Raw genomic sequence first — 26,105 nt, 5'->3', positions numbered from 1 at the left:
TGGCTGCAACTGGCACCCTGTCTAGGCCCTGGATACATCCTTTATGGCCGCCAGGCTGGTCGACAGCTGCCACAGCCTTTTCATCGGCAGCTCACTCCCTTCGTTCAGTCTCTTGGGGGGGGGGGGGGGGGCCACATGTCATCTGGAGCCATTTTCAGGATTCAGTCCCGGGGTATTGGAGGAATGCTAGAGGTAACGACTCCCCCGCCCCCAACCCCATCCCTCTAGGTAAGTTGTTATCTTCTCCTTTCTTTCTCTCAACTGTCTTTTTTTATTTTTAATCCTTTTTGGATTATTTTGGGTAATGGGCAGGTCTCCCCTACCAGCAAGAATGGATTTACCCGAGAAGGATTGCACAAGGGAATTCACTGAAGGAAAGACAGTTGGAGATGTCATTTGGAAGAAGGGAAAACCAGAGTAAGGCAGGCAAATATATACAGAGACATAAGGAAGAAAAAAAGGGAAAGAAGGAAGATTAGCGCTCTCTGGAGGGCCGCAGCCTCCAGTGATCTCCAGGGCATCAAGGAGGTGGCTAGACACGCTGCATATGCCAACTGTAGCCCAGCAAACTATCAAAAGCCCTGGGCCATGTGCGGGGTACGGCCCATTTGAAGAAGTGCCCTAGCGAGGTGTCCCGTTCATTCAAACAAAATACATTGCTGTTAGCACCCCACATTTCCAGATTTAGAACCTGGGATGCTAATAGCAATAACACCTATAGGATCAGTGCTAACAGTGTCTGGGCCCATCAATAATGCGCTTGTGCTATACCATGGGCCCTAGGCCGTTATCTCCCGATCTGACCTGCCGGTTTGGGTTTTATTGCTAAATTATGCTTTAAATGCCTTCTAGATGTGCCCCATTGCTTCTTGCTACACATTCCGGAACACTCCCGGTTAATGTCACATAGGTATGATTGTATGGCACCATTTGGCCTGAGAATTTAAAAGTAGTTCCTAGTAGCTAGGACTGTCAAGCTAACCAGGCTCTTATAGGCTACCAGCAGGCACTAAATAGCTTCCAGCTTCTGGCAATTTCGAACCCTAGAATGCTCTCAACATGTAAGAACTGAACAATGGCTAAAGTTGGGATGTATTTTGGCTCCTTTGAGTTTTAACCTATGTTTTGTGACCCTGGCTGATTACCTAGCAAAAGGCTGCATGCTTTCTGCTGAAAACAGAAGGTAGATATGCAGGTGTTTATGCGGATGACCTACTTATTGATCAGACACCCCCTGCGCTCCCCCTAGGCCTTCCGTGTGCTATTGAGGCACCAGAGGATATTATTTGACAAATCAACCCTGTAATTAACCACTGAAAAGTGTTGATATTTGTTAAAGGCAAGTTTGACTCCTGGTCCCGCGCTTAGACACTTAGAGACTGGTGTCCGGTGTTAACTGTGTTATAAAAGATTAACTCATTACATTCTTTCTTTTAAATTCAGAGGTTAATCCTTTTACCACTTAGGGATTTTTTGGTCTTCCAAAAATTGCAAGGGGCAGTTCAATAAACAGAAGGTGGAGAAAGAAGAGGTCCCTGAAACCGCTTATGGGTAAAGTGAACTCCTTCTCCACTGCTCCTTTAATAAAGGGTTCGGAGGCAAACTAGGTCTGTCTTATGTTATATGGTACTGAGATTTGTATTTGTATTTATTTGTATTTGTTTATTTATAGTGCACTCCTTGCTCCGGGGCATCTGGGTGCATGTTTAAAGAGTTACAGACATAGATACACTATACATTTTTACACATATTTACATAAAGTTCAGAGCATCAAAAGAGAGGAGAGGAGCGAATCTAAGAATACAATATAAACAGTCTATGTACAATGAGCAGTTGGTAATGAAATTGACAGATGTAGGGCTTATAAAGAGGAGGCTAGGGCATCCCGTTCATGTGACCACAAGTTTAGTTTTAGCTTTGAAGGCACAGATGTGAGGAATGTTTCTGAGAGCATTGGGAAGAGTGTTCCAGAGCTTAGCCGCGAGGACAGGGAAGCTCGAGCCTCCGGCTGTCTGTAGCTTAAAACTGGGAATAGTCAGCGTATGAGCCTGAGAAGATCTTAGTGGTCTAGTTGCTGTGTGTTGTGTGAAGCGCGTGGAAAGGTAAGCCGGGGCTGCGTTGTTCTGGGCCTTGTGTGTTAGAACAAGTGCTTTGAGGGATATGCAGTGAGTGATGGGTAGCCAGTGCAAGTTGCGTCTCGTGTTAGATATGTGGGAACGCCTAGGAATGTTGAGAGCTGCCCTTATGGCGTTGTTCTGCGTGACCTGGAGTTTGTCAATGTTTCTTTGACTAGTCCCTAGGTAGAGGGCATTGCAGTAATCGATTTTGAACATGATGAGGGTTCTGGCGAGAATCAGACAGTTCTCCGTTGTCAAGAAGGGGCGACATGCTGTAATCAATTTGCAAGTATAGGATGATGCTGAGACAACTGCGTTGGCTTGTCGATTGAGGGATAGAGTCGAGTCAAGATATATTCCAAGTGCTTCAGTGACGTTGGAGACTTTAATATCGTTCCCATCAATAATGAAGGAATTGAACTTGGGGTCAAGTTTAGTGAGTTTGTATTGAGATCCAAGAATTATTAATTCCGTCTTTCCATCATTAAGGCAAAGCCCATGATGAGCCATCTAGGCTTGAATGACAGTGTAGACTGTATTGAAAGCTTTGGCATCTGTTACATAATCGCCAGTGATGGGGATGAGTATCTGGGTGTCATCTGCATAATTAGTGTAGGAGACACCCAGATAGTCAAGTATATCAAAGAGCGGTTTAGTAAACACGTTGTAAAGTGTGGGAGATACACAAGATCCTTGTGAAACTCCGCACGGGACGTGGGCTGGATCAGCTGCAGCAATGGGAGAGAAGACCCTCATGGTTCTGTTTGCCAGAAAAGAGCTAATGCAAGATGTGGCTGCGTCGGAGAAGTGGGCCGCAATTTTGAGGTGGTGGCAGAGGATTTGGTGATCGACCAAATCAAAGGCAGCTGAAAGATCAAGGAGGAGCAGGAGCGCCAGGTTGCCCTTGTCTTTCAGCTCCTCAATTTGGGTCAATTTGGCTGCCTCAGTACCATGTCTGGGACGGAAGCCAGATTGTCTAAGCCCTAGAAGATTGTGGTTTCAAGATAGTCCTGGATTTGGAGATAGGCTGCGCGGTCCAGAATTTTGAGAAGGTAAGGCACCGTGATGATGGGCCTGTAGTTAGAGGGATTACTGGGATCAAGATTAGGTTTTTTGATTAATGGGATGACCCAAGCATCCTTAAGGTTTTCAGGTACAATGCCCGATTTGAAAGAGGTAATGAATGCGGCGAGATCATGTGCAGCTTCCTTTATGACTGGTGCAGGGCAGGCGTCACCTTGGCAATTGGAAGGCTTAAGCTTCGTTATATTTTCGACTTCCTTAATGGTGAGGGGTGAGAAGCTGAAAGGTTTGACGGAGTGTTTAGGAAAAAGGGTTTTGTAAGATGGGGGGGGTTACCCGTTGAGTCGGCGAGGTAGCTTTTTTTAGTGTTCATTTTGTCTTGGAGCATGGCAATTTTGTCAAGCAGTGCCTTTTGAATATTGGAGCACCATTCAGTGTCCGGGGTGCATGTATCAAGCGGGGCAACAGGGGACTCCAATTGATTGGGCTTGAGTGATCCTTTTGTTATATACTTCCTTTTTAGCAGCTAGGATGGCTTCTTTGTAGGTAAGGGAGGCTCTGGTGAGGAGGTTTTTGTTGACTAGAGAAGGTGAGCTTTTCCAATGAGCCTCAGCTTTTCTTTTTTCTTTGCGCTGGTTGCGTAAGTGCGGGGTAAACCAGGAATTAAGGTGGAGCCGCGGTTTTTGTTTGCGCAGTTTGAGGGGGGCAATAGTATTGAGGGCTTTTAGCATGACGCGGTTGTAGGTGTCTTTAGCATGACACGGTTGTAGGTGTCTACTAGCACTGTGGGGTCCGAGCACGTGGTGGACGCCGAGTTCAAAAGAGGAAGGATAAGTGGGAGTAATTTCTCAACCGTAATATCCTTTTTGTTGCGTGTGAAGTGGGAGGGGCAAGGTTGGGTTTATCTGTGGGTGGAGTGGAATTAATGGCGAATGATATTTTGTGGTGATCAGACCATGCACATGGCGACACAGAGGTGACGTTAAGCGCACAGTTCAAGTCAGAGACCCAGTCAAGAGTGCGACCCTTGATGTGGGTGTGCTCATTGACGTGTTGGGTGAGACCGAAGTCGGCCAGGACTCTTTCTAGGTCAAAGGCTTTGGTGTCATTCGTATCTTGGTAGCCTAGATTGAAGTCTCCCAATATGATGATTTGCGAGTTGGGCTTAGTACTAGTAGCTAGGATAGATGAAATGTCCTCTGCAAATGAAGAGGTCGGGCCAGGGGGCCTGTAAATGAGATGTACAGTGACTGTGTGATTAGGAGAGATCGGCAGTTTAATAGACAGTAATTCTGCTGATGGCAGCTGCAGGCTGTTGGCAGCTCTGAGGTTAAGCAAACTCTTAAATATGAAGGCTAGTCCACCCCCTTAGTTTGATTGGTGTCCCTGTCACACCTGATAATGGAATAGTTGTCTGGTATGGCCAGGGTCAGAGAAGGGCCGGATGCTGCATGAATTTGGAGCATACTGCCCTTAACCCCAGCCCTTGCTGGACTGGGCACACTTCTCCCCACTCCCTCGCATTTCCTGCTTCTGCGCATGTACTCAAACTTGAATGTTATAGGCCCAGCAAGTCTGTCCTATTCCTACCTCTTGTCACTGCCTACCCCTAGTCTTGGTCATGCTCGAAATACTAATGCATATGCGCACTGGATGACCAACCTCCAAGAAATCTGAATTGCTCGTCAGACCAGCACTGGAGTTCACGTAGTCTTGTTGTTCATGTTCTGTTTGTTCCCTCCCGCCTAACCCTCTTTTTTTCTTATTTTCCCCCCTCACTCACCCTTTGTCAAGCACTTCACTAGTAGATATGCCTCTGTGCCCAGTATGCTAGTTGTTGTTAGTTCATTCGGAATCTTCAAGGCCTAAGAATGAGAACTGTTATCCCTTGTTCCCCTCCCACCTTGAAGCACTTTGAAGCACTTCACTTCTGTATAAGCGCTATACAAATAAACAATTACAATTACTACAAGGCAGCTTCTGTGAATTATTGGATGGAATTCTACTGAAGCGTTTGTTGTCTGATCATTCTCTGTAGAGCTTGGGGGAAGTCTACCTGAGCAAAAGCCATGGGTTTCGGCTACCTGTTAGTGTTTTGTGCTTGATGGATTCTAATAATGGTGCTGTATTTACTGCCATCTCTTAAATAACTCGCCTTACTTTTTTAGAAAAAGGTAGCAAAGACGATGGAAACCTAAGTAATATTTGGCATTTGGTAGTCAAACATTTATTGGCACAAGCTTTAAGAATGAATTCAAAATCTTGAAAAGACAGTGGAATCTGGCAAATGCACCGCAGCATATGAATTCACTTAGCACAATCAGTCCTTGTTGTTTGCCTGACTGTGCCGTCGAAATCCAACAGCATTATTAGAACTTCCTATGCCCAAGCAAGGGAATATCTATCTGGAGCTTCACGTAGGTCTTATAGGGCTACTGATCTCAAATGGTACTTGGACAGACATCCCACCTAAAGGTAAAATCTGTAGATTGTTCAGGATTGCAATTGTATCTCCTCAACATGTCCTCCTGGCTTACTACCATCTCCGACCAGGGGAGAAGGACAATATCAAACCTATTGTTCCTCTGAACAATTGCTTACAGCGAAACAAGGCGTTTGGATTCTTATTCGTGAGCACTTTAAATTGAGTGTACATTTCATTGTTCATTTTCTGCACTTTATTCAAGCGTCAAGGAGAATTAAGAATGTGCTATATCTGATTAGGTCATTGGTATTTTGTGTGCTGTTTGTGCCGATCAGGAATACTTAATTATGTTTGAAGATGTTGCAATGGTAGCATATTGTTATGATGTATTTTTTGGCCTTTTAAGCTGTTTTTTTTTTTGTATCTCTTTTTGATGTAACCTGTGAGCAAAAACTGACACAAACTATCAAGTTAACACTTTTTCAAAAATCTTTTTCATGGGGTTTTATATTCAAAGATGTGTTAAGAGATGCATTCTTTTCTTCTCCAACTAGCACACAATGTTTCTTCAAAGACTAACGGTGAAAAAAAGCCTTTACAGGTGAATAGAAAATGTATATTTATTTTTGTATAAATGAGTGAGCACAAGGTACAACTTTTTGAAATGTACTTTCTAGTTTTGGTAGAAGTAATAGTATTTGTAAAAATAGCAGTTGTGGTCGTTGGTGTGTAGTATTTGATGGTCTTCTCTTTGCTTTGTCTGTACAACCCTGACCCTGTATTGTTCCCTACGATCTCTAGGTGATTATGGAGGTTGGTGGTCTTCCACTGGAACTGTGGCGTCTGATCCTGGCCTACCTACCTCTTCCTGAGCTTGGCCGCTGCAGTTGGGTTTGCAGATGCTGGCGTGAACTTGTCCTGAGTCTAGATAAAACAAGATGGCGCCAGCTTTGCCTGGATTGTGTGGAATGTCGGCATCCAAACTGGCCAAACCAGCCTGATGTTGAACCTCCATCCTGGAGAGAGGCCTTCAAGCAACACTACGTGGCAGCCAAAACATGGTCCAAAAATACCCAGGAACTGGAGTCCTCAAACTGTTTTTACCTGTTTCGAAGGAAAAAAGACAGAAGAATTATTTTTGTTGGGTCCGGTTGCGAATACGAGACACTGAGGAGTGCCTTGGCATCAGCCAATATATATGACCGGATCATGCTTCTCCCTGGGGTCTATGAGGAGCAAAATGAACTTGCTGTGAAGGTTCCTGTGGAGATTATGGGCAAGGGGAAACTCGGAGATGTTGCATTGCTGGTTTGCATCGATCAGCAGTGTCCAACTACCCGGCTATGCAATTTGGTCTTCATGCCGGCTTGGTTCACTCCAGTTGTGTATAAGGTGGGTTTATATTTTTCTTGTAAAATGCCAATGTTATTGTTGAAAACAGTTTGAGTAATGTACCTTTTTCAGATACCTTATCAAATATTTTGAATTTTGCTAGAACTCAAGTTATTTAAAAACGATGTATTGAAGCCTATGCCCATATTTGGCAGGGCTTGTTAGGTCATGATGTGTTGTGCTTTTGAGATGAAATATAGTCTAGTCTCTATTTCCCCTGATTGCTTCTTCAACGGATCAACTATAAAGGTACATTCTTTTAACTTTTAAGGTGGCACAGTCGCATTATACCGACAGAGCCCAGGTTTTGGTAAAGTTTAAATATGAATAGTAACTGAATTTCTCCACACCACTGGAAGTGGTGCCGCAATGCGTATTTGTGAGCACATCAAATTGATTTCTGATGATATTTACCTTTATGACCTCACAGGAGCCGGTAAGGGTCTGGAAGTAGCACTCTGACACAAGTAAGAAAATGAAAAGAAAACCCTGCCTTGCCCTAACTTTAAGAGGGGTTTCCCCTGCTTTAACTAAAAGTACTAATGAAATTGTCAGGATGTCTGAAGCAACTAAAAAGTCTACAGTCGTGTCAAAATCTAACTCTGTCCCTTGCACTCTTAAATAAACTAAATAAGTGATGTGTCTCCTTGGTCCATAGGAATGGCTCCATTCCCCTGGACAATTAACCGTTCTAGGATTGGAAGTTCTTTAAATTAAAAAGTTCTCTGGCTTGTACTCTTTAGGTGTGGCTCCCAGACCCTGGTTGGCAGACCACACACACACACACACACACACACACTCACACTCACACTCACACTCACACTCACTCCACCTGACCTCCGACTGTGTCTTATCTATTTGTTGCTGGATGCAAGAATTGATGGAATATTAGGTTTGAATGCTTGCATGTCGCTGAGGGTGATGGTGGCGGGATGTCTGTTTGTACAGACATGTATGCCTCTCAGTTAAGTCTGTTTGTTAGCTAAAATCATTTCATTTCATGTTCTTAACTTCCAAACGTCAATATATTTTTCTTCCAACCCCCTTTCTTTCTGTTACATGGTTAAAAGCCTTGCAGGGTGATGCAGCTTGTTATAAGTGAGAACAGTCAATGCAATGAGGCATACAATATTGCGGTTTCTTAAATAAAACACGGAGCGTACGGTATGGGTTTCCAACTCTTTAATTAGTCTGGTGCAAACTGCCTGGCGGGTGGTAGCCCCGCCCCCTTCTAACACGTGGGTTGCAGCCGACTGAAAACCAGAACAACAGAAAGGAGACTCGGCTCCTCATAACAATAATGACAATAAATGGATGCTTGGGAGTACTCCTGGAATGTTAACGCTAACTGTGAAAAAAAGGGTCATAAAAAAGAGTGTTTGAGTTTTGGGATGAGCAAAATGTTATTAATGTTGGCACGAAGTCAAATAGTGCTCCGTTTCTTGAAGAGTATTTAAGGAGAACAATGCCCCCTACATATATCGTTGCATATCCGAGCACTAGCACTTTCCGTACCTATCTTTTAATGAAATTTAATATGGCGGAAGCGCTAGCAACCAAAGGCGATATTATGAATATTCCACATGAAATGAGAAAATGTCACCTATGTGGCAATAATGTCTCTGAGTCACTTTATCACTTAATCATGATTTGTGAAAGTCTAACCTTGATTAGAATCAAAACATTTAAATCTTTTAATAATGCTATTGATATGACACACACTACTGAACTATTGATTTCTTTTATGAGAGGTAATGATACTAATTTAATATATCACTTTGTTATATTTTATGTAAAGATTGTCGCGATTTTAAAATGTATTGAATGAAGTATTTTAATGTGTATTGGATGGTATATATTTTAGGATTAGTGTGATTTTAGCCTGTATTGATTACCTGTATATGTTTGTATGTTTTTTGTGTTATACAAAGTCTTTTGGCTAAAAGTATATCTAATTAATAAATAAATAATGACAATTGAAATGTAACGTTACATCTCCCCTCTCCTTAGCATATAAACTGGGTTGCTTAGTTCATCTCCTCCTTCCATCTTGCTGGTTTGCTTATTGTCCTCCTCGATGGGCTGCGGGCAGGTAATTGTTCACTTGTGTTTAGGTTGTCACTGTCCCTATCGTCCGCGTCTCTGTCTTTTTCTCTGTATTCAGAGTCTATATCTGATGATTCTTCTGCCATGGTCGATGCAGTGTTTGCGGGTTCTTGGTTGCCTTCAATAGTCCGGAAGAATGATGAGTTCCTTGTGATGGTGCCTTGTGGGCCTGCAGCAGTTATCATTGACCCGTGTATGTGAGTTAGGGTCATTGGCTCTGGCTTGAAGGCTGGGGTACCTTTGTCATTTTGATTTTGTCGGACCAGGACCTGGTCACCTATTTGAATGGAGCTTGGTCTTGCTTGTCTCCGGAGGTCTGCATATTCTTTCAACCTTGTTTTACTTTCCTTGTCTTTCGCTCTTGCAGTGTCGACATAGGTGTTGGGGAGAGTGGCACGTGGGTTGTGTGGTAACATAGTTCTTACTACTCGTCCGAATATCAGGTCGGACGGACCTTCCCCTGTCGAGCTGTGAGGTTTGTTCCTGTATTCTTGTAACATAGTGCAGATGGCTTGCATGAACGATCCGTTGGTGTTGGCGCAAACCTGGGGGTCGCGCTTCAGATTGCTCATGACATTTTCTGCCATTCCATTCGCTTGTGGCCATAGTGGCTTGATCTTGCGGTGCTGGGAACCAAGGTGTTCTGCGAACATGGCAAAATCATGTCTGCTGAATGGTGGGCCGTTGTCTGATTTTACTATGGATGGGATCCCATAGTCTGCAAATGTCTTGTGTAGGGCTGGTATTACTGCCTGGGCACTTGTGGAGTTGATGAGGTGCACTATTGGGAATCTAGGTATCTTGTCAACGATTCCTAGCACATAATTGCCATTTGCCAGGGGCTCAAACATGTCAATGGCCACTTGGTCCCATACTTGCAGGGGCGTTGATGATGTTTTGAGTGGCGCTGGGAATGTGCGTGAAGCAACTACCTGGCATGCAAGGCACTTAGCCAGTAGTTGCTCCACTTTTTCGTCCATCTCAGGGAACCACACCTTGGTTCTGAGTTGTCGTTTGGTCGACACTATTCCCCTATGTCCCGAGTGTGCAAGGGCTAGGACTTGTTCCTGCAAACTCGCTGGAATGACGATTCTGTTTTCTTTTTGTAGAAAGCCTTCTGGCGATGTTGATCTTGTGTGTCTGAGTTTGAAGGTGTGAAAGTGTCTTTCTTCGCATGGGGATAGACTCTGTGATTGAGTCGGTTGTGCCACTGATCAGACCTCAGGCACTCTTGTATTTCTTGGATTAGTTGGTCTTTCTGTGTGGCTTCTGTTAGTTGAGCTGTCGTGATGGATTTGGGGAGTGAATTCCTTATCTGGTAGTTTTCATATTGGTTCGTTTTGGCTCACTGATGTTTGTCGTGAGCAGGAAGAGGATAAAAAATCTGCCGGGTTGTTGTCCTTTCCCGTGTGATGTATGATTCTGAAGGAGTATTCTTGTTGCCTTAATTCCCACCTGGCGATGTGTGGCGGCATCTTGGCGGATGGTGAGGGCCTGGTGGTCAGTGATGATTGTGAATGGGCGTCCATACAGGAATAGGTGGTAGTGTTCACATGCCCATATGACCGCTAGGCTTTCCTTCTCGGGTTGTTAATAGGTGCATTCAGTTGCTGAACGACTATGGCTTGCATATGCTACAGTGCGTCTCAGGGAGTTTGGTGACGCTCCTGCCATGGATTGTGCCAGTATCGCTCTAGTCCCACTTGGCTAGCGTCTACCGTCAGTTCGGTGTTAATGTCCGGATCATAGTAGGCCATGCACGATGCAGATGCAATGCGCTTTTTAATTTCCTGGAAGGCTTCCTCGCATCATGCAAGACTGCTAATTTTATCTATTTGTAACTGCGAAATAAGGATTTCTTTTTCATGCCTTTTTCTTTTGTAACATTTTCTCTTGGCAGGTAACAAAGTGAGAGTAGTAGTCTAGCCAATGTATGGAGTAGGAAAGAACCTTCTCTGTGGTCGTTCACACAAACCAAGCACCCTCGAAGTCCTGAATTGAGTTTTCACCACTGAATCTAGGACTTTGTGGCTCTCCAAACTGAGGAACACAACTTTTTTACACAGTAATACCACGCAGAAACTCGGAGCAATAGCACTATTCTAGTTCAAGATGGTAACATTGTAACGGTATCCATTGCGTTTAAAGAACTGTTGGCTTTTTGAGGAAATCTCTGCAAGCTTGTCATTGATGATGCTAAATCAAAATAGCATGTGTCCATCATCAAAAACGATGGCCCAGTGCCAGAAATAATTGTCTCCCAGAATGAATGCACTTGCCCCAAAGGCTCCCAAAGTTAGTATTAGTTGAAGTGTCTATTAACTACTATAGTAACAGGGGCAGAATTTAATTGCCATTTTATAAGGTTTATTTGATGTTTGTATTTATCTGGTGAGATAGGCAGTCACTCCTGAAGAAAGGTTACATGGGATGAAAGTACAGATGTTGGAGTCAATTCCTTGGCAGGGCCTGTTTTACATATTCATAGTGAACGTTACTTTTATTGGTGGGGGCTAGGCTGGTACTGAACGGGTAATTGTTCTCACACCGAATGTTCAGTAGACGCATCCCATCGGCGTACAGTTACACTTAATGGTACCAGGTGTATGCATACTGCTTAAAGTATTGTACGATGGGCCACAAAATTCATATTTCCCAACAGCAATTGAGAAGTGACTCTTGTGAGAACTAAATGGTGTGTTGTGTGGATGTGGAGAATGTGGGATGAGTGACTTTGTATGCCTGGCTAATAGCTTGCAGTTTTTACCACTTTTGTAAGAAATACGTTTGTAACACATCTCGGTAGACTAGATACGTCGAAAGCTCATTGCACCTTAATGTATCAACATGCTAAATTAGCTCATTGATTTTAATGTGCTAAATCAATATGTCGCACATCTTTAGGTTTTAGTGATGAGTGAATCTGCAGTTTAACACTGTGCTACATACGTATGTAGCTGAACGGTGTGTGCTTAATACATCTACAGCTCATGTTGTCAATGTATTTGCAGGGAACCTCAATATGCTGACAAACAGGTGATTTTTAAAAGAATGTTTTAGACCGTATGCTGCTTGCAGTCCTCCCCAGGCTCCACTTACTTTAGGCTTTCACAGGTTGTCCAAGGGACGATGCGGAGGTGGCTAATGGGCACAATGGATTAGGTGGCAGGCCACTGAACAGAGCTGACCTGCCACTGTAGTTTTCACTATTCTGACAGTCTAACCACAGGTAGACCTTTCTCACTCTTGCGCGGCTTATGACTTTTTTTTATTGCAGCTGCCATTCCTATTCCACTCTAGGAACAATGCAAAGTACGCACTTGGGCATATCCAGGTGGCCCTAGTAGGCCTCCCTGTTCTCTAGATTGAACCTACAAACATCAAATCTGCCTCTGGTCTCCAGATATACATAGGTAAAAGCATTTTATTCACTATTTTCGGAGGTTGGCAGTAAAGAGATTTTTATAGCGTGAATGCATAGATATTTCCATTGAGGTATTTTTAGGCAAGAACAATCAATTTTAATTTAATAAAATAGGCATATTACTTGTTATCGAAACATTTTGAGCAGACAGCAGTTCCTGTAAATGAAAAGAAGCATTTTCTTCTATCATTTAGGCTATCTTCAAATCAGGTAAACTATAACATAGGTCTTCTTTGTGGAAGGTGGTGCTCATGCCACTGGTCTGAGCTCATCACCTGAGCAGTGCAGGTGACATAAAGGGTCAGACACATGTGTACCTGTTACTCCCTTGTTTTCTTTGTTTGGATTGTTGGCGTGATTTTAAGGAGTATAATAGCCGCCATGCGACTTAGCAGGATTCCTGCTTCCCCCTTTGCAAGGAAGAAGGGTGTAAAATTGCAACCGCACCTTACCTGATGGGGCATTCATTCTTGCAGCTTTCCCTTGTAGATGATTGAATCCATAACCTTATGATGGAAGACCTCCCATGACTATCTGGAGAAACTACAGCATGCTCACCCTGTAAGATGCCATCCCCCATCTTTTTTTTACAATCGGATTCAAGCTGTCTGTCTTGTCTAGCCAGGACAATTTTAGTTTTCCCAGGATGAGGCATGGATCTCAATGGCAGGGATATCAATGGTGGTATAAGGAGAGGCATGCGTTGTGTGGTCTCCGGAGATTAAGAAGTCAATCTCCAAAAACTAACATTTTGGCTACAAAAGAAATGTGTGACACCAACACGATGAATATCACATGCTACTTATGCAAGAATTGTTCCCATTAAAAACAACTATTGTAGAAAATCCCAGTGCTTTTTTTCTTAAATAAAGCTCCTCATACGTAAACTAAAATAGCTTATTTTAATTTTATTAGGGGCTTTTGAAATTTGTTGCATGCTGCAAGGAGCCTGCTTCATAAGATTGTTGAGGGGAGCTGGTGAGTAAGGGAATATTGACAGTGGGGAAAGTGGCTGGCCAGAGAACGAATTAAAGTTTTGGGGAAAGTACCGAAAGGGGGGGCATGCCTTGATGCCTCTCTTGTACACGAGCCAGACCAGCTGGTTCTGGTGAAAGACTCTTAATAGTGCAGGGAACCAGCACCAAAAGATTTGTAACTGTGGTGGTGAAGCACCATTCGGAACACTGGCTTTGAAACATTGGCACCTTAAGAACCATGGAAGCATGAAGGGAGTTGTGGTTGGTGTTCACCAGGGTGGGATGTATAGGTGGCATCCTGTTACTGCTGAACCATAAATGGTGTGGTTCCTCCATTTTGAGGCGTAGCCGAGTGTCATCATACAGTTCCTATCAAATCACATTATGGTTGACTATCGGTCTTTGGAACCATGTACACGTTGAAGGGATCACAGATGAGGCTGATGCTGGAGGGGAAGGGGATTCCACATGTGATCTTTATGGTTATGGTTGTGGACAAGAATAATGTCCATCTCACCTGGTTGTTGCAGTTAGAGATTAAATATACAAATCAGTTGAGAAGTTCCTTCAACTCTAATGGAATCCTTTAGGCAGTTGAAAAGTAGGACTTCATCTACTTTATCCGTTACAGACATAAGGCATAATTTGGGCACACCTTTACCCTGATCGATGGGTGTGTTCAGCACTACCTAGACTTCAGTGAGTTTGGTTTTGTCACAAAAATCATCATTTAGCAGGCCGTGTTTGAGGCTGGTAGAAGGTTTTGAGTTGAAGTTTTCAGCACTTTAGATAATGCACAAGCCACTAGATCTGGGTTGCAAGTTGGCCAGGATATCTGGACCTGCAGTTGACTTCTCTCCTCTCTCTCACTTCTCTCCGACTTCCCCCCTGAACTTGTACCCATTCATCGTTCTGCCAACCCAACCTGCTCTCCACAAATTAATGAACACCACCACACCAAAAAATAATGTACCTGTCACTGCAGCTCACCTCTTCATCCTCCCTCAACTGTGTTCTTCCCGGCCTGTTATGAAGCCACCACAGTCCTACATCCCCAAAACAAATGTGCTGACTCCTAAACACACTAATACTACCGGCTCGTGTCTCTCTCCTTCCCTGCCACTCTAATATCCTTGCAAATGTTCTGCTGACCTGCATAGACAACTATCTCATGGTACTCGGCTACTGAGACAGCCCTCATCCACATCGTCGGTTACGTTTACCAGTGGTAATCATTCTCATCTTTTCCCCACTCCTAGAATTTTCTGCTGCATTTTGGGTGTTCCCCTCTCTTTCAAACTATTTGCCTCTTTGGCTTCAATAACAGTGTTCTCTACTGGATGTCCTCCTATATCTTGACCCACTCTAACTCTATCTCCTGACACTCCAGCATCTTCCTGATATCCGGCCCGCAGTGGACGTTCCTGAAGGAGCAGTATTAGGCCCACTTCTCTTCTCTTGCACAATCTTCTCGGCAAATTAATTTCCTCCTTTTACATCACCTCTTTGCTGATGATATTTGGACAATCTTCTCTTTCCCCTCCTGCATGTCGCCTGCAATCTCTGAACTTATAACCAAATGCAAATTCACCATCTGCCACTGGATGGCTATACCAGTGGTGACTGGTGAACTTTTTTTTAATGTAAGTGAACTTTCCAGACCCACCAAGATGGGTTCGGTGGTGGTTCTCCCCCAGTAAAAGTTTTAAAATAATAGTTTACAGCAAATATTTTTGTGAACAATGCATAAAAAAGCCACACAGTTTACCATCAGTTTTGTATGGTAATTCCTGAAAGAATCCAATTGATGCCAAGTCACCAACAGTGCAAAGGAGCATGTTCCAATGCTTTTTCATGATGGTTTTACCCCCAATATCTGGCAGTATTCTGCCATTGTAACAATACATTTTCATGTAGGCTGTACCCATACATGTCCATAGTGCCTGCAACAATATATGGCAGTATTCCCATTTAAGAACATATTCATGGTTGCTTTGCATATAATCGCTGTAATGATACTACAAGAAAACCCATGAAAGGACATACACCGGTTTGCTTTGCCTGTAATGCCAGAAAAGTATGCCATGCTACTGTAAGAAAATGTATCGATACTGGCTGCACCAATTTAGGCCAGTTTGGCCACATTAAACCACTCATGTCGGCTTGCCCATAATGCCAGTAAAAATGCTATCCCTCATGTACGAAAACATGTCTATGCTGCCTGCCCCAATGCGCACACCTCATGCATATGAATATCCACCATGTTGGCTTCGCCCATAACGCCAGTAAAATGCAGTCCTATGTAAGAATACTCCTCATGTTGATTTTGGCCATAATCCCAGCAAAAGCATATGCCACTGCAACTAAACAGGTCCATTCACGGTGCCACTTCACCAATGTAGTGTCTCTCTCTTCAAGCCCCTAGCAATCAGAGGCTCGCTGCTCAGAATGCATGCAGGTATACACATCTATACGTGCACTCGTGCATGCTATCTCATTCGCATGACTACCCATATTTCATACACCCCTCTCTCATTCAGAGATGCACCCAAACCAATAAGCCCTTGCCTGCACACATACATACAGAAATGTTGTTCTTACTTGTCCTGGACTCCAAATGCCACCTCACAAACTGACACAGTAACCTTCCGGCTTCTGCACACCATGCAAACAGGAACCCGGGTGAACTTCTTTTTTTCCTGTACATGTGCAGTGGAGCCACAACCAAATCGCTGCCTAAGGCTCTCAGAATATGCAGGGAGGTGCATAAGCACCCCCTACAGTGTCCTCGCCTATATCCCCTATGGGTCATGCAATACTTCAGAAATAAAAAAACCTGCCTTTCATAGCCCACTAGGCATGTACAGAAAACCCAGCACAGGGCTGCAGATGAGGGAACGCCACAGGTTTTTACTAGACTAACATTGCTCCTCCATAATGGGCGCCGAGACGTCCCAGGGCTATATGCTGCCTCATGCTCAACTCCTCAAAGTTGTCTTTCTCCATGCCTCCCGCTCCCTCCCTCCACTTCCCTCTCCATCCCTTTCCGCTTGACCCATTCACACCCTCACCCATGGCTGGCAACCTTGTGGTTCTCTTTGACAGCAAACTTAAACTCGGACTCAACCTCTTAAATATCAGAAAATGTGCTTACACCTCATGCACCAATCAGCTGAAACCCACATTCTATTCTTTTGCTCACCAAAGTGGACTACTCCGTGAGCTTTATTTTTGGTTTACCACTCGACTATTTTTCTACCTGCAACAAAGTCCCCCTTTTCAAGAAGACCACTTTTCAAACTTTCAAACTTCATCATCTCTACCTACTGTTGCCATGTTGGAGGCCTCTTCATACAAAATAGCGTTTTTAAAATGTCTGCTACTGGTCTTTAAATCCATCCATAGACTTGCGTCTCGTCGTACTCGGTCTAAAACTCTCTGTTCCTCTTTTCTGCAGGACTTGTATGTGTCCTGCACTTCCAGTGCTTTATCACATTTTTACTCCTCCTCCCTACTTGCCCACTCTATTGCAATGATCTTTACCCGGCCATCAAAGCCATCTCCTCAGTGGAGCTCTTCAAAATGCTGCTCAAACTCCATCTTCTAGAGATGAACGGAGCCCTGACAATCTTCTATTCCTCTATCCAAATGAGCCATCTACACCACCTCTCTTGCATTCTACCCTCAGGACCCTTCTATGTAATTTGGAACTCTACAAATATCATACAAAAAATGTGTTCTCGAATCCCTGTTCCTTGTACGTGGTCCTGCTCTTACCCCTTCACCACACTGTATACATCTCTTAACCAAACAATGCTCTACTATAAAAGGCACCCTAGGACTGCCTCTGCATTGATTTGATTTTTTTTTTTTTCTACTTTGGGAGTCATTTCCTTTTGAAATACAAATGCACACCCCCTCTCCATGCTCAGCACAGACGTTTATGCAAAGTAAAAAGATCCAGGTCTATTAACATGATCAATGCTTTTGTTAAGATAGTTACTCTACCAACCCGAGCGTTTGGTAGACAGATGATGACAGGGTTGCACAACATCGGTTTTCACAGTTCTAATTAATCATCTGAAGGTGAGAAGTATGTCATTCTTTTCAGGAAATTGCCGCCTTGTCTGTCAGCATCTTACCGCCTTCACCTTCAGTCACCTTGTCTCTCATCCCTCGCCACTGCCCGCTCCATTAATTCCTTCCAGACAGATTGTGCATCTAACTGCTAAGCCTTCATATGCTTTACTTACTGAAGAAGGATCTAACATACGTTTTGTGTTACATGAGACCTACTATATTCAAAACCAATTCCTAAGTAATATGCAAATTGGGAGGCTGGATTTCAGGAATGTCTATTTCAGTGGAAACGGCTTCAAATCTGGATATCCTTTATTAATTAAAGGAAATCTGTTGAATTAAGTGGTAAAAGGAAGCCGTTGTACTGCCTTTGGCCCTGACTGCGTCTTCATTGCAGGTTAATTATTAGACCCGTTTTCACTGAAAAAAGTCTAGGTATTTTAGTTATAGTTGTGCTCCTTTAACTAAAGTACAGATAGGACCCCATGAACCCATCCGCCTGCTAAAGCTGCTATTCTGCTAGGACGTCAGCATTGGAGAAATCTGCCTGCACCACTCAACTATAAAACGCATGTCTTGAGTCTTGTGATCAGCTAACTGAATTACTACATGGGTCTACTTCTTGGTCTACTCCTCTATTCTTTTGCTGTCCTTAACAAAGTCCTCAACTTTGCAGCATGCATTTTTTTCAATCTTCCCAGACTCCTCCACCTCTACTCTGTTCTTTACGCTTGTTGGATCTTCACAAAAAATGGCTTTTTAAATTGCTGCTACATGTCTCTAAATCCATCCATGTTCTTGCATCACACTAACCTACTAAGTAGAACTCTGCTTCTTGTCTCTTCAAAACCCATTAACTCCCCACCCACTTGTGCCTGCTCACACTATCGCGACATTTCATGCATCTCTTCAGTGGAGCACATCAAAATGCAGCTCAAACGCTGCCCGCTAGCGATGGAAGGGCCTCCCTAAACCCTTCCACCCTCCTATCGGGACTTGCTGCCTGGTCCACCTCTCCTGCATTCTGCCCTCAGGACAACTCCATGTAGTTTTTAAATGTGTAAATACTGGCATCTGGCTGTAAAAGTTACAAATATTATGTCTTCCAGTCCCTGTCATAAGTTCCCACTCTCACCCCTTCACCAGGTGTACGTCACTCAGTCAAACAGTGCTCTTATTTAAAAGGCAACTTACCCTAGAACTGCCACTGTTTTTTTTTACTGTCTACGTTTTATAATTACTTTGAAATGACATCCACTTCTTACGCAATAACAAATTATTCAATACGTTGTGGAATTATTTACTTTCCCCACCCTGCCCCTTGCAATTGGCTGAAACAGTCAGGTGTCTGTGACTGTTCTTGGCAGCCATTTGCCATTGCCTTCCTTACTGTAATCCGGATGCATCCTGCAGGGAGACAACTTGAAAAGCAGTATTTGGGGCTGGTTGATTGTTCAGTGAGTAGTTTTACATTGATTTCAATCCATTTTTTGAGCTGGTCTGCATCTAGTGTAAGCAGGCTCTTGGTGTAGTCCTTTGTTTCTGGCTTTTTTTACTTTCCGCAGCCTACCCGTTGCAGTTGGCTGAAACAGTCAGGTGGCTCTTTGCCCATTTGATTCTCATTGGCCCGTGCCACAACTGTGACTGGAACATCTGTATTTCAAAGGACCTTACAGGAGAGCCTTGCCCGGGCAGCCCTTGGCTAAGGGCCCCAAGGCAAAGGGCAGTTTCTGAATAAACGGCTCCAGTCAGTGTTCGCCTAGGACGCCAGAAGCCGGCCGTCAACCAGCAGCAACTGATAGTGTGGTCTGGGTGGGGAGTACAGCAATCACTGTATTCCCAAAAAACCTGCCAATCTTCTTACCTATGTAACTTAGCATACCAAAATTAGCCAGGTAGTAAATAGTATTTCTATCACTTCTGTGTACTAACCATTAGGTCTGCCTTTCCTCGCGTCTTATTCCCACGTGTGCAGCCTTCAGTTGTGATAACATGTTGCTATTTCAAACTTTAAAACCCACCAGTCTTTCAGGTCGCTTGCCAAGTCATGGGCTGTGTGTGGTTCTTCTTTGCTTTACGATTTCCAATTCATGATTCAAGGTTAGTACCACAGGCTTGGCCTCACCTCCCCAACTCTGCCGTTCACCTGGGAGGTTGGCTGACGTCCTTGAAACACAATGCAGTTTTTACTTGCAGGATCTGGCTTTCTCCACGTGTTTCTTGCGGCCTGTCAGAGGCAATGACTTCCAGTAGGAAACTCTGGGGTTTTCTGACACGCTCCTGTTTCCCTTTGGTCCATTGCTCTGCTCCAATAGGTTTGCCTTGAATTAAGTGCCTGACTTTGCCTGACCGGATTAGCGGAACATGGCCAGTATGATGTGTGAAAGTTAATGTTGCTACTCTGTCAACCTCTTCCTCATCCCAGTGTTTGTGTCAAAAGGGGGGGGGGGGCGCAATTTGGGACCTCAGAGCATCGAAAAACAAAGGATGGGTTGGATAAACAAAATAGGGGGAATACCACGTCTCACCATCAGCTATCTCACCCCCACTCCCTGAAGACCCCTCATCCAGGTGATCCTCCCGCACTGGTCCACCCTCACGGTCTGGATCCAAAGGCGATGGCCGTGCCCTCGGGGGGATGCGGGGAGAGGAGGAGGAGGAGGAGGAGGAGGAGGAGGAGAAGGAGGAGAGAGAGCGAGAGCGACACCCCCAGGGACTAGCGGTGATCTCACTCTCCACAAAAAAATCTTCTTCTCTCAGTGAGATAGTTGTATTCTCGCTTTGTGCCCATGAACAAAGGATGTTTTGCAAACACCCAAGCACTACAGTAATCAGGGTTTTTCTGCTTTGTCCCTTTCGTTGTGGTCATAACCTTCGTAGAGTAATAATCTAATCTCTGTTCGTGCTCATGGTCCAGCCCTTGGTACTTCTCAGTGTCCCTTTGCATTCCTTTAGCAATTGCAAGCCGGGCCTTGATACCATAAAGAAAAATAATGCTGATCCATTAATTAATGCCTGATTGTGAAACTGCCTTTGGGAGATGAACATTTTTCAACAAGGCCTAATCCTCAAAGTTTAGCAAAGAAAATGTCTTGTACCATAACCAAAAGTGAGGTTTCTAGTTTCTGCCCAACTAGTGGTACATAATCAACAGTAAATAGCAAACAAGTGAACCTTTTGTGCTTGTTGGAAATCAAACAGACACACTCATGCTCCTTGACCTCTTAAGAGCTTTCGATAGGGTGGACCATGCCATCCCGCTCCTTTGTTTTTATTACATGATGGGTATCTGCGATTAGTCTGCAAATAATTCATATTATTTCTTAGCACTAGAACCTGCCTGGTGCATTCCTCTGAAATCACTGGACATCCAAGTGTTGCGTTTCATGCCATTCTCAAATGTCTTCCTGGCTTTTCAACATGTACATGTAACCTCAGGCCCCTCCGTCCCCCCCCCCGATTCCATCGCCTTACCATTCCAAAGGCAGGCCGATTTTCTAAATCATAGTCCATTTCAAGACAACCAAGAACCAGGCAAATTGCTTTGCTTCTTGTATCAAATTGGCTCAGGATTGGATGGCGGCCATCAGCTATTGCTTCAAGGGGGCAAAAATGCAGATTATACTATTTGAGATGTCCAACTTCAGAGTCCTTCATTTCCCATTCCAAACATGGGGGTCCTCTTTAACTTGGATCTCGCCTTCACTCCACAGTGAAAGATGGTGACTAAGATTCTTAGCATTATTTATAGCGGGGCAATCAACAGCCCCTGCTCAAGAAAATTGTGGAACTACACGACTACTAACGACAAGAGTGATCTTACAGGGCCCTGATCATTCTCCATCTCGCCTGCCGCAGAATTGTCTTCATTGATACTACAAAGAGACTTAACCAGAAACCTCAGCTAAAACAGAATCACTTTGCCAGTCATGGAAGCCCTTCTTCAATCCCAGTGGAATACCCATCTTCCTCCGGGTCTTCTGTACCACTGATTGAGCCAGCGAAAAAAAATAACCTAAATACTTAATGATCGTTGTTTCTCCTTTATCACCCTTTCTCCTTCAGACATCTCCTCTCCGCTTTGAAGGGTCTGATTAGGTGTTGCAAATTCATAAACTGAGTCGTTGGACATATGCTGTCCACCATGACGGCTAAATTGTGGGAATCCATCCCTGAGGAACTCTGTCATCGAAAATTCAAAATGCTGCTAAAGAGGTGTTCATTCTTCTAGGCCTTTGAACTTTCCACACTACATCCATCTTCCATGGTGGGCCACCAATTGAATAACGGCCTACCATAAAAAGCCTGGATTATCCCACACTTCTTTGGCGAATGTCTGCTAAAAGGCTATTGCTCAGACATTGGTACAAACTATATATTTTGTAATGCTCTCATTTTACCTGTAATGCAACCTTTTGTCTAGGTTAAAATGGATGCCTACCCTTAGCTCTTCCCTGTACATTTTCAGTTTCCTCCACCCTCTCTCTCTCCTCATTCCGCTGATCTCCCCCCTCCCTTTCCTTCATAGTGCTCTGAAGCATGCTTGCGTAAATTGTATTATATACTCCTCTTGAATATATATTAGCAAATGACAAAAGTTTTGCGGGTTTTTGCAGTTGGTGTTTGTATTTTACATGCATAGGTTTGGAGGTGACCGATGTCTCTCCTTTCTTTACATGGGTCGTAGGATCCAGGCCTTATGCGACCTCTTTTGGCGAGTATTGACCTCATTCTGTCAGCTGTGATGTACAGTATGTATTTAGTATTAATAGCAAACGTGACACACGCTTAGTTATTGGGAAGTATCCCGCCAGCCTGATTCAGTGTCACAGGGGCTGTTTGAAGTTGGACCATTGCTTAAGCTGCAGCACCGCACATAAGATGTGAAATACGTTTCAGGATAGCTTAAGGTATTATGATTGTGGCAGAGAGGCTCCGGCTGAGAACATTCCATAAACTACAGCACTGTTAATCGGTACTCGCAATTTGCAGCACATGCCGGAGTACACTATAACACTAAGGAGTGATCTGTAAATTACATAACGTGCCAATTGGGTGCGTCAATAACTGAGATGTGTGACATTATGCTACTATACAATATGTGCTATCACTTCAAATGATGAATGTGGTAGCCGTAGCATACCGTATTTAGAGCAAAGCCAGTCAGAGTAGTCGCTTTTTAATTACGGCAGCCTATATGTAGCACGTGGACGTGTTACTTGCACGGTTCCCTTTTTTTTTTAGTAAACAATAGCTAGTGGGTGAGCTTATCCATCCACAGCTGGACTGATATTAAAATCTAACACCAGAAAGCAATCTGTGAAGGCGACAATTCTGCAAGCACAGCCGTATGGTAATGGGCTCCATCAGCCTGGAAGACACTGGTCTCATTCCACTTGGCGGGCAAGAAGTGCTCAGCTGCTCTTCATCAACCTCTTACCTTCCGGAGGTGAAGTAAAATGACAGTTGTTAAGCCACTCTCAACAACCCCTAAATTATAGCACTTATTCGCTACTTGACGAGAACATGCTGAGGGTTTAGCAACCCTGCTGCGGCTGGCATACACTGCGAAGCAGAGAAGTTGACTGGTGCCAGTTGCTGAATAGTGTCGCGTGTGACTGACTCTGCATGCACCTGTTTGCATGGAGGCGTTTAACAAAATAGGTTCTCCTATGTTGGAGAAATTGTATATTCATATTCGAAGTAAAAGAAATAAGGAGATGGGAAGTATAATTCATTCAACCAAGTGTTATTTATTTTACTTTAGCCCAAAGCAGTGATCATGCATGATTCCTTTTTCTGTATAATACCCAATAACACGAAAAAGTCAGATTTCCATAAGAACAGATTCAAATGTTATCACATTAACAAGTGATCTATAGGCCTCTCCCTAGGCAGAGGATTATTATATATATTCATTTTTATTGTAAAACAGTATACTAGAACTAGGTCAAATACATTAAAAGAGCCTATACCTAGACACATGCATACATATTTTGGAAGATACTTGTAAATTACCATATAACAATAGCCGATCATCTATTTCAGATCTCCCTAAGATGATGTGGAATATCTAAAGCCATATAAAACATGTGACAATAGTCTTTTATTTTTTTTTTTGTGCTCAAGGTTTACAAAAGAAACCGTAAACATTTACAATTAAAAAGGTACAAAAACATCTTGCAGTATTTCATTATCATCACCCATTAAAACATCCATAATCCCTTGAATTTATATATGTTCAAAAAATGTCATCAATACGTCCAAGTGTTGCCAAGGGCAAAGCTACTTGATTTCGATGTAAGATTTGGTGCCAGAAGTGTTCCAGACTATACAGTCTGAAAGTGTTAATGCCTTATAGAAAATGTTTGAGGACCAGCAGTTACAAGATGCTTGCTCTAGAGACTCAACTAAGCCTTCCTCTTTACAATATCTGCATGTCCCTTTCCCTCTTGCCACCCCATTACGACCCCCTAGACGTCATTAGTAGCAAGAATGCTAAAACCAAATTGTTGAAACTTTCCCCACCATTTAGGACATGGAAATCTTATATAATGCTCAGATCAAACAGCGGTTTATCTCGAGATGGACATTTTGGAGTAATATACATTTCTCATTAGCCTCTCGTATAAGACACCAATCCGCTTTTTTTTATTTTTGGGGGAATTTGAATTTGTCACTAAAGACCTTGTCGCATTATTCAATAAGGACTTGCAGTCAATAATTCGAAAAAGCAAATCGAGCTATTATTTTCCATTCTGACATGTAATTTAACAAATAAGGAATTTTCACGGGCAGTCCAATTTTCTGAAATAAGAACAGTGTCTTCCATTGCAACTGTGCAGCCAGGACAGTCCGGTAGACCAATGCCTTCTGACAAATTAGGCCATCCATGGTTTGCCAAACAGACTCCTGATTGTAAGAATAAATGTCTGTATCATAAAGTAGAGCTGGTGTTACTTTGGCTCTGTAATAATTAATTACTGGCAATATCGAACATTTACCATATTTTGACATTATTTACTTCATCTGGGCTATAAAACCCCCACATTTCTTCTTCAGACCCTCCAGGTACACCTTCTTCCTGGGACAACTAAAAATGGAAAAGCCCAGGTATGTATACTGATCTACGACGTCTAATGTCTTCCCTTTCATTTTCCATACAAACATACCTTTCTTATATCTTTTTCCACATACGATTATCTTCCTCTCCAGCGTATTTATAGATGAATTGTGCTCCTTCATAAAGTTGTTCAAAGTATCTAATGAGCCTTGCAGCCCTATGGGCGTTTGATCAAAGACGTTAATGATAAAGGTATTTATATAGTGCACCGTCATTGTCTGCATAAGTGAGGTAAAGGAGCCGCAAAGAGCCCAAAGGGGGAAGAAAGGCGAAACATGTGAAAACCAGTATGCTGACAATTGTCCGGTTTAGCGCCTCTGACATTTTCTCTGAAGATACTAATTAGCTACCGTGTGTATTTCAGGAGTCTTCAAAGAACTCTGAAGCATGATGACTTACTCATTTGTACATTAAGGCCCAGTTTTTTTCCAGACCGTTTTTAGAGAAGGACCCAAAAGATTAGTTGTCTTAAGGTTTGATTCTGGATTAGTAACATGTACAGGAAAGCCCACTGCAAAGTCTAAAGGCATGGGTTATAAGGTCATGCCAGTCCACAAAAAAGGCACAATATAACGTAAAATATTAAGGGGTTCTCGAGAAGCAGTGTCGCTCCCACGCAATCTTCTACTGAAAGTGTATGACGCTTACTATACACACCGGAAGCTGATTAAGTTGCACCTGTTCTTCAAGACTTAAGGCCTTCTGGTCAACCATGAAGCTCAGATAAAATCAGTTAGAAGAACACCAAGCTCAATCTCCAGTGTCCTGACCATATGCTTGCACAAAAAACATGGCTTTGGACTTCTGGTCTATTCCTCACCAACCAAGTGAATTACCCAATCAACTTTGCCAGGTACATCTGTCCCTTACCAACTAACTGAGTACACATGTGTATTTTGTGTTAATTGGCATTAACCAATCCGCTTTACCACCTGCATCCTGACGCAAAAAATCATCTGATTCTTTCTGCTAGCACTGTTTCTGGGTTTGCCCAAAACCAAAGCCCACCATTAATTTAGATGAAAGCTGATTGTGTGCTGTACATTGGTTAGACCAAGTTCCAGGTACAGCAATTCTTTTATTGTAGAGTTCGGGGACGATCAGGGCTTTCTTTAGACGTTTGCTCTCGATAGTTAGAATGTTTTCCACCATGTCTATTCTCCAAACCCCATCGAAGTATTCAACAGTACTCCTCGTTTTAGCCTCATACAAGTCTAATGAGCCCTTTTAAAGTGTCTATAAAAATGCAGCATACAGCCAATTGCTGTGGAGGCTCGTTTAAGATGGAGTCTATTTTGGTTGTACTGGGTACGTTGACTGTATAGACTGTCAGTCATTCTCCTCTAGATACCTCTCAGTTTGAAGAAATGTAAGTATATTTGACACACCCACCACAACTGTTTGCTCATTTCTAGTCTGGTGATTTCTATGAACCCTC

General features: G+C 43.3%; 1 protein-coding gene across 1 annotated transcript in view; it reads left to right on the top strand.

Annotated features, from left to right (window-relative positions):
- The window catches only part of FBXO10 (F-box protein 10), a 794,278-nt gene that overhangs the window by 147,540 nt on the left and 620,633 nt on the right, over nucleotides 1-26,105 (top strand). The window contains exon 2 of the mRNA XM_069630484.1: nucleotides 6,367-6,957. Coding sequence (XP_069486585.1) covers nucleotides 6,373-6,957 — 585 coding nt within the window. The 5' untranslated portion in view covers nucleotides 6,367-6,372. The remainder of the gene's footprint in view (nucleotides 1-6,366; nucleotides 6,958-26,105) is intronic.

This window comes from Ambystoma mexicanum, chromosome 6q (assembly GCF_040938575.1).
Source record: "Ambystoma mexicanum isolate Mex_15411 chromosome 6q, UKY_AmexF1_1, whole genome shotgun sequence".
NCBI classification, from domain to species: domain Eukaryota; kingdom Metazoa; phylum Chordata; class Amphibia; order Caudata; family Ambystomatidae; genus Ambystoma; species Ambystoma mexicanum.
The sequence above is the reverse complement of the archived record's forward strand: the minus strand, read 5'-3'. Positions and strand labels throughout refer to the sequence as shown.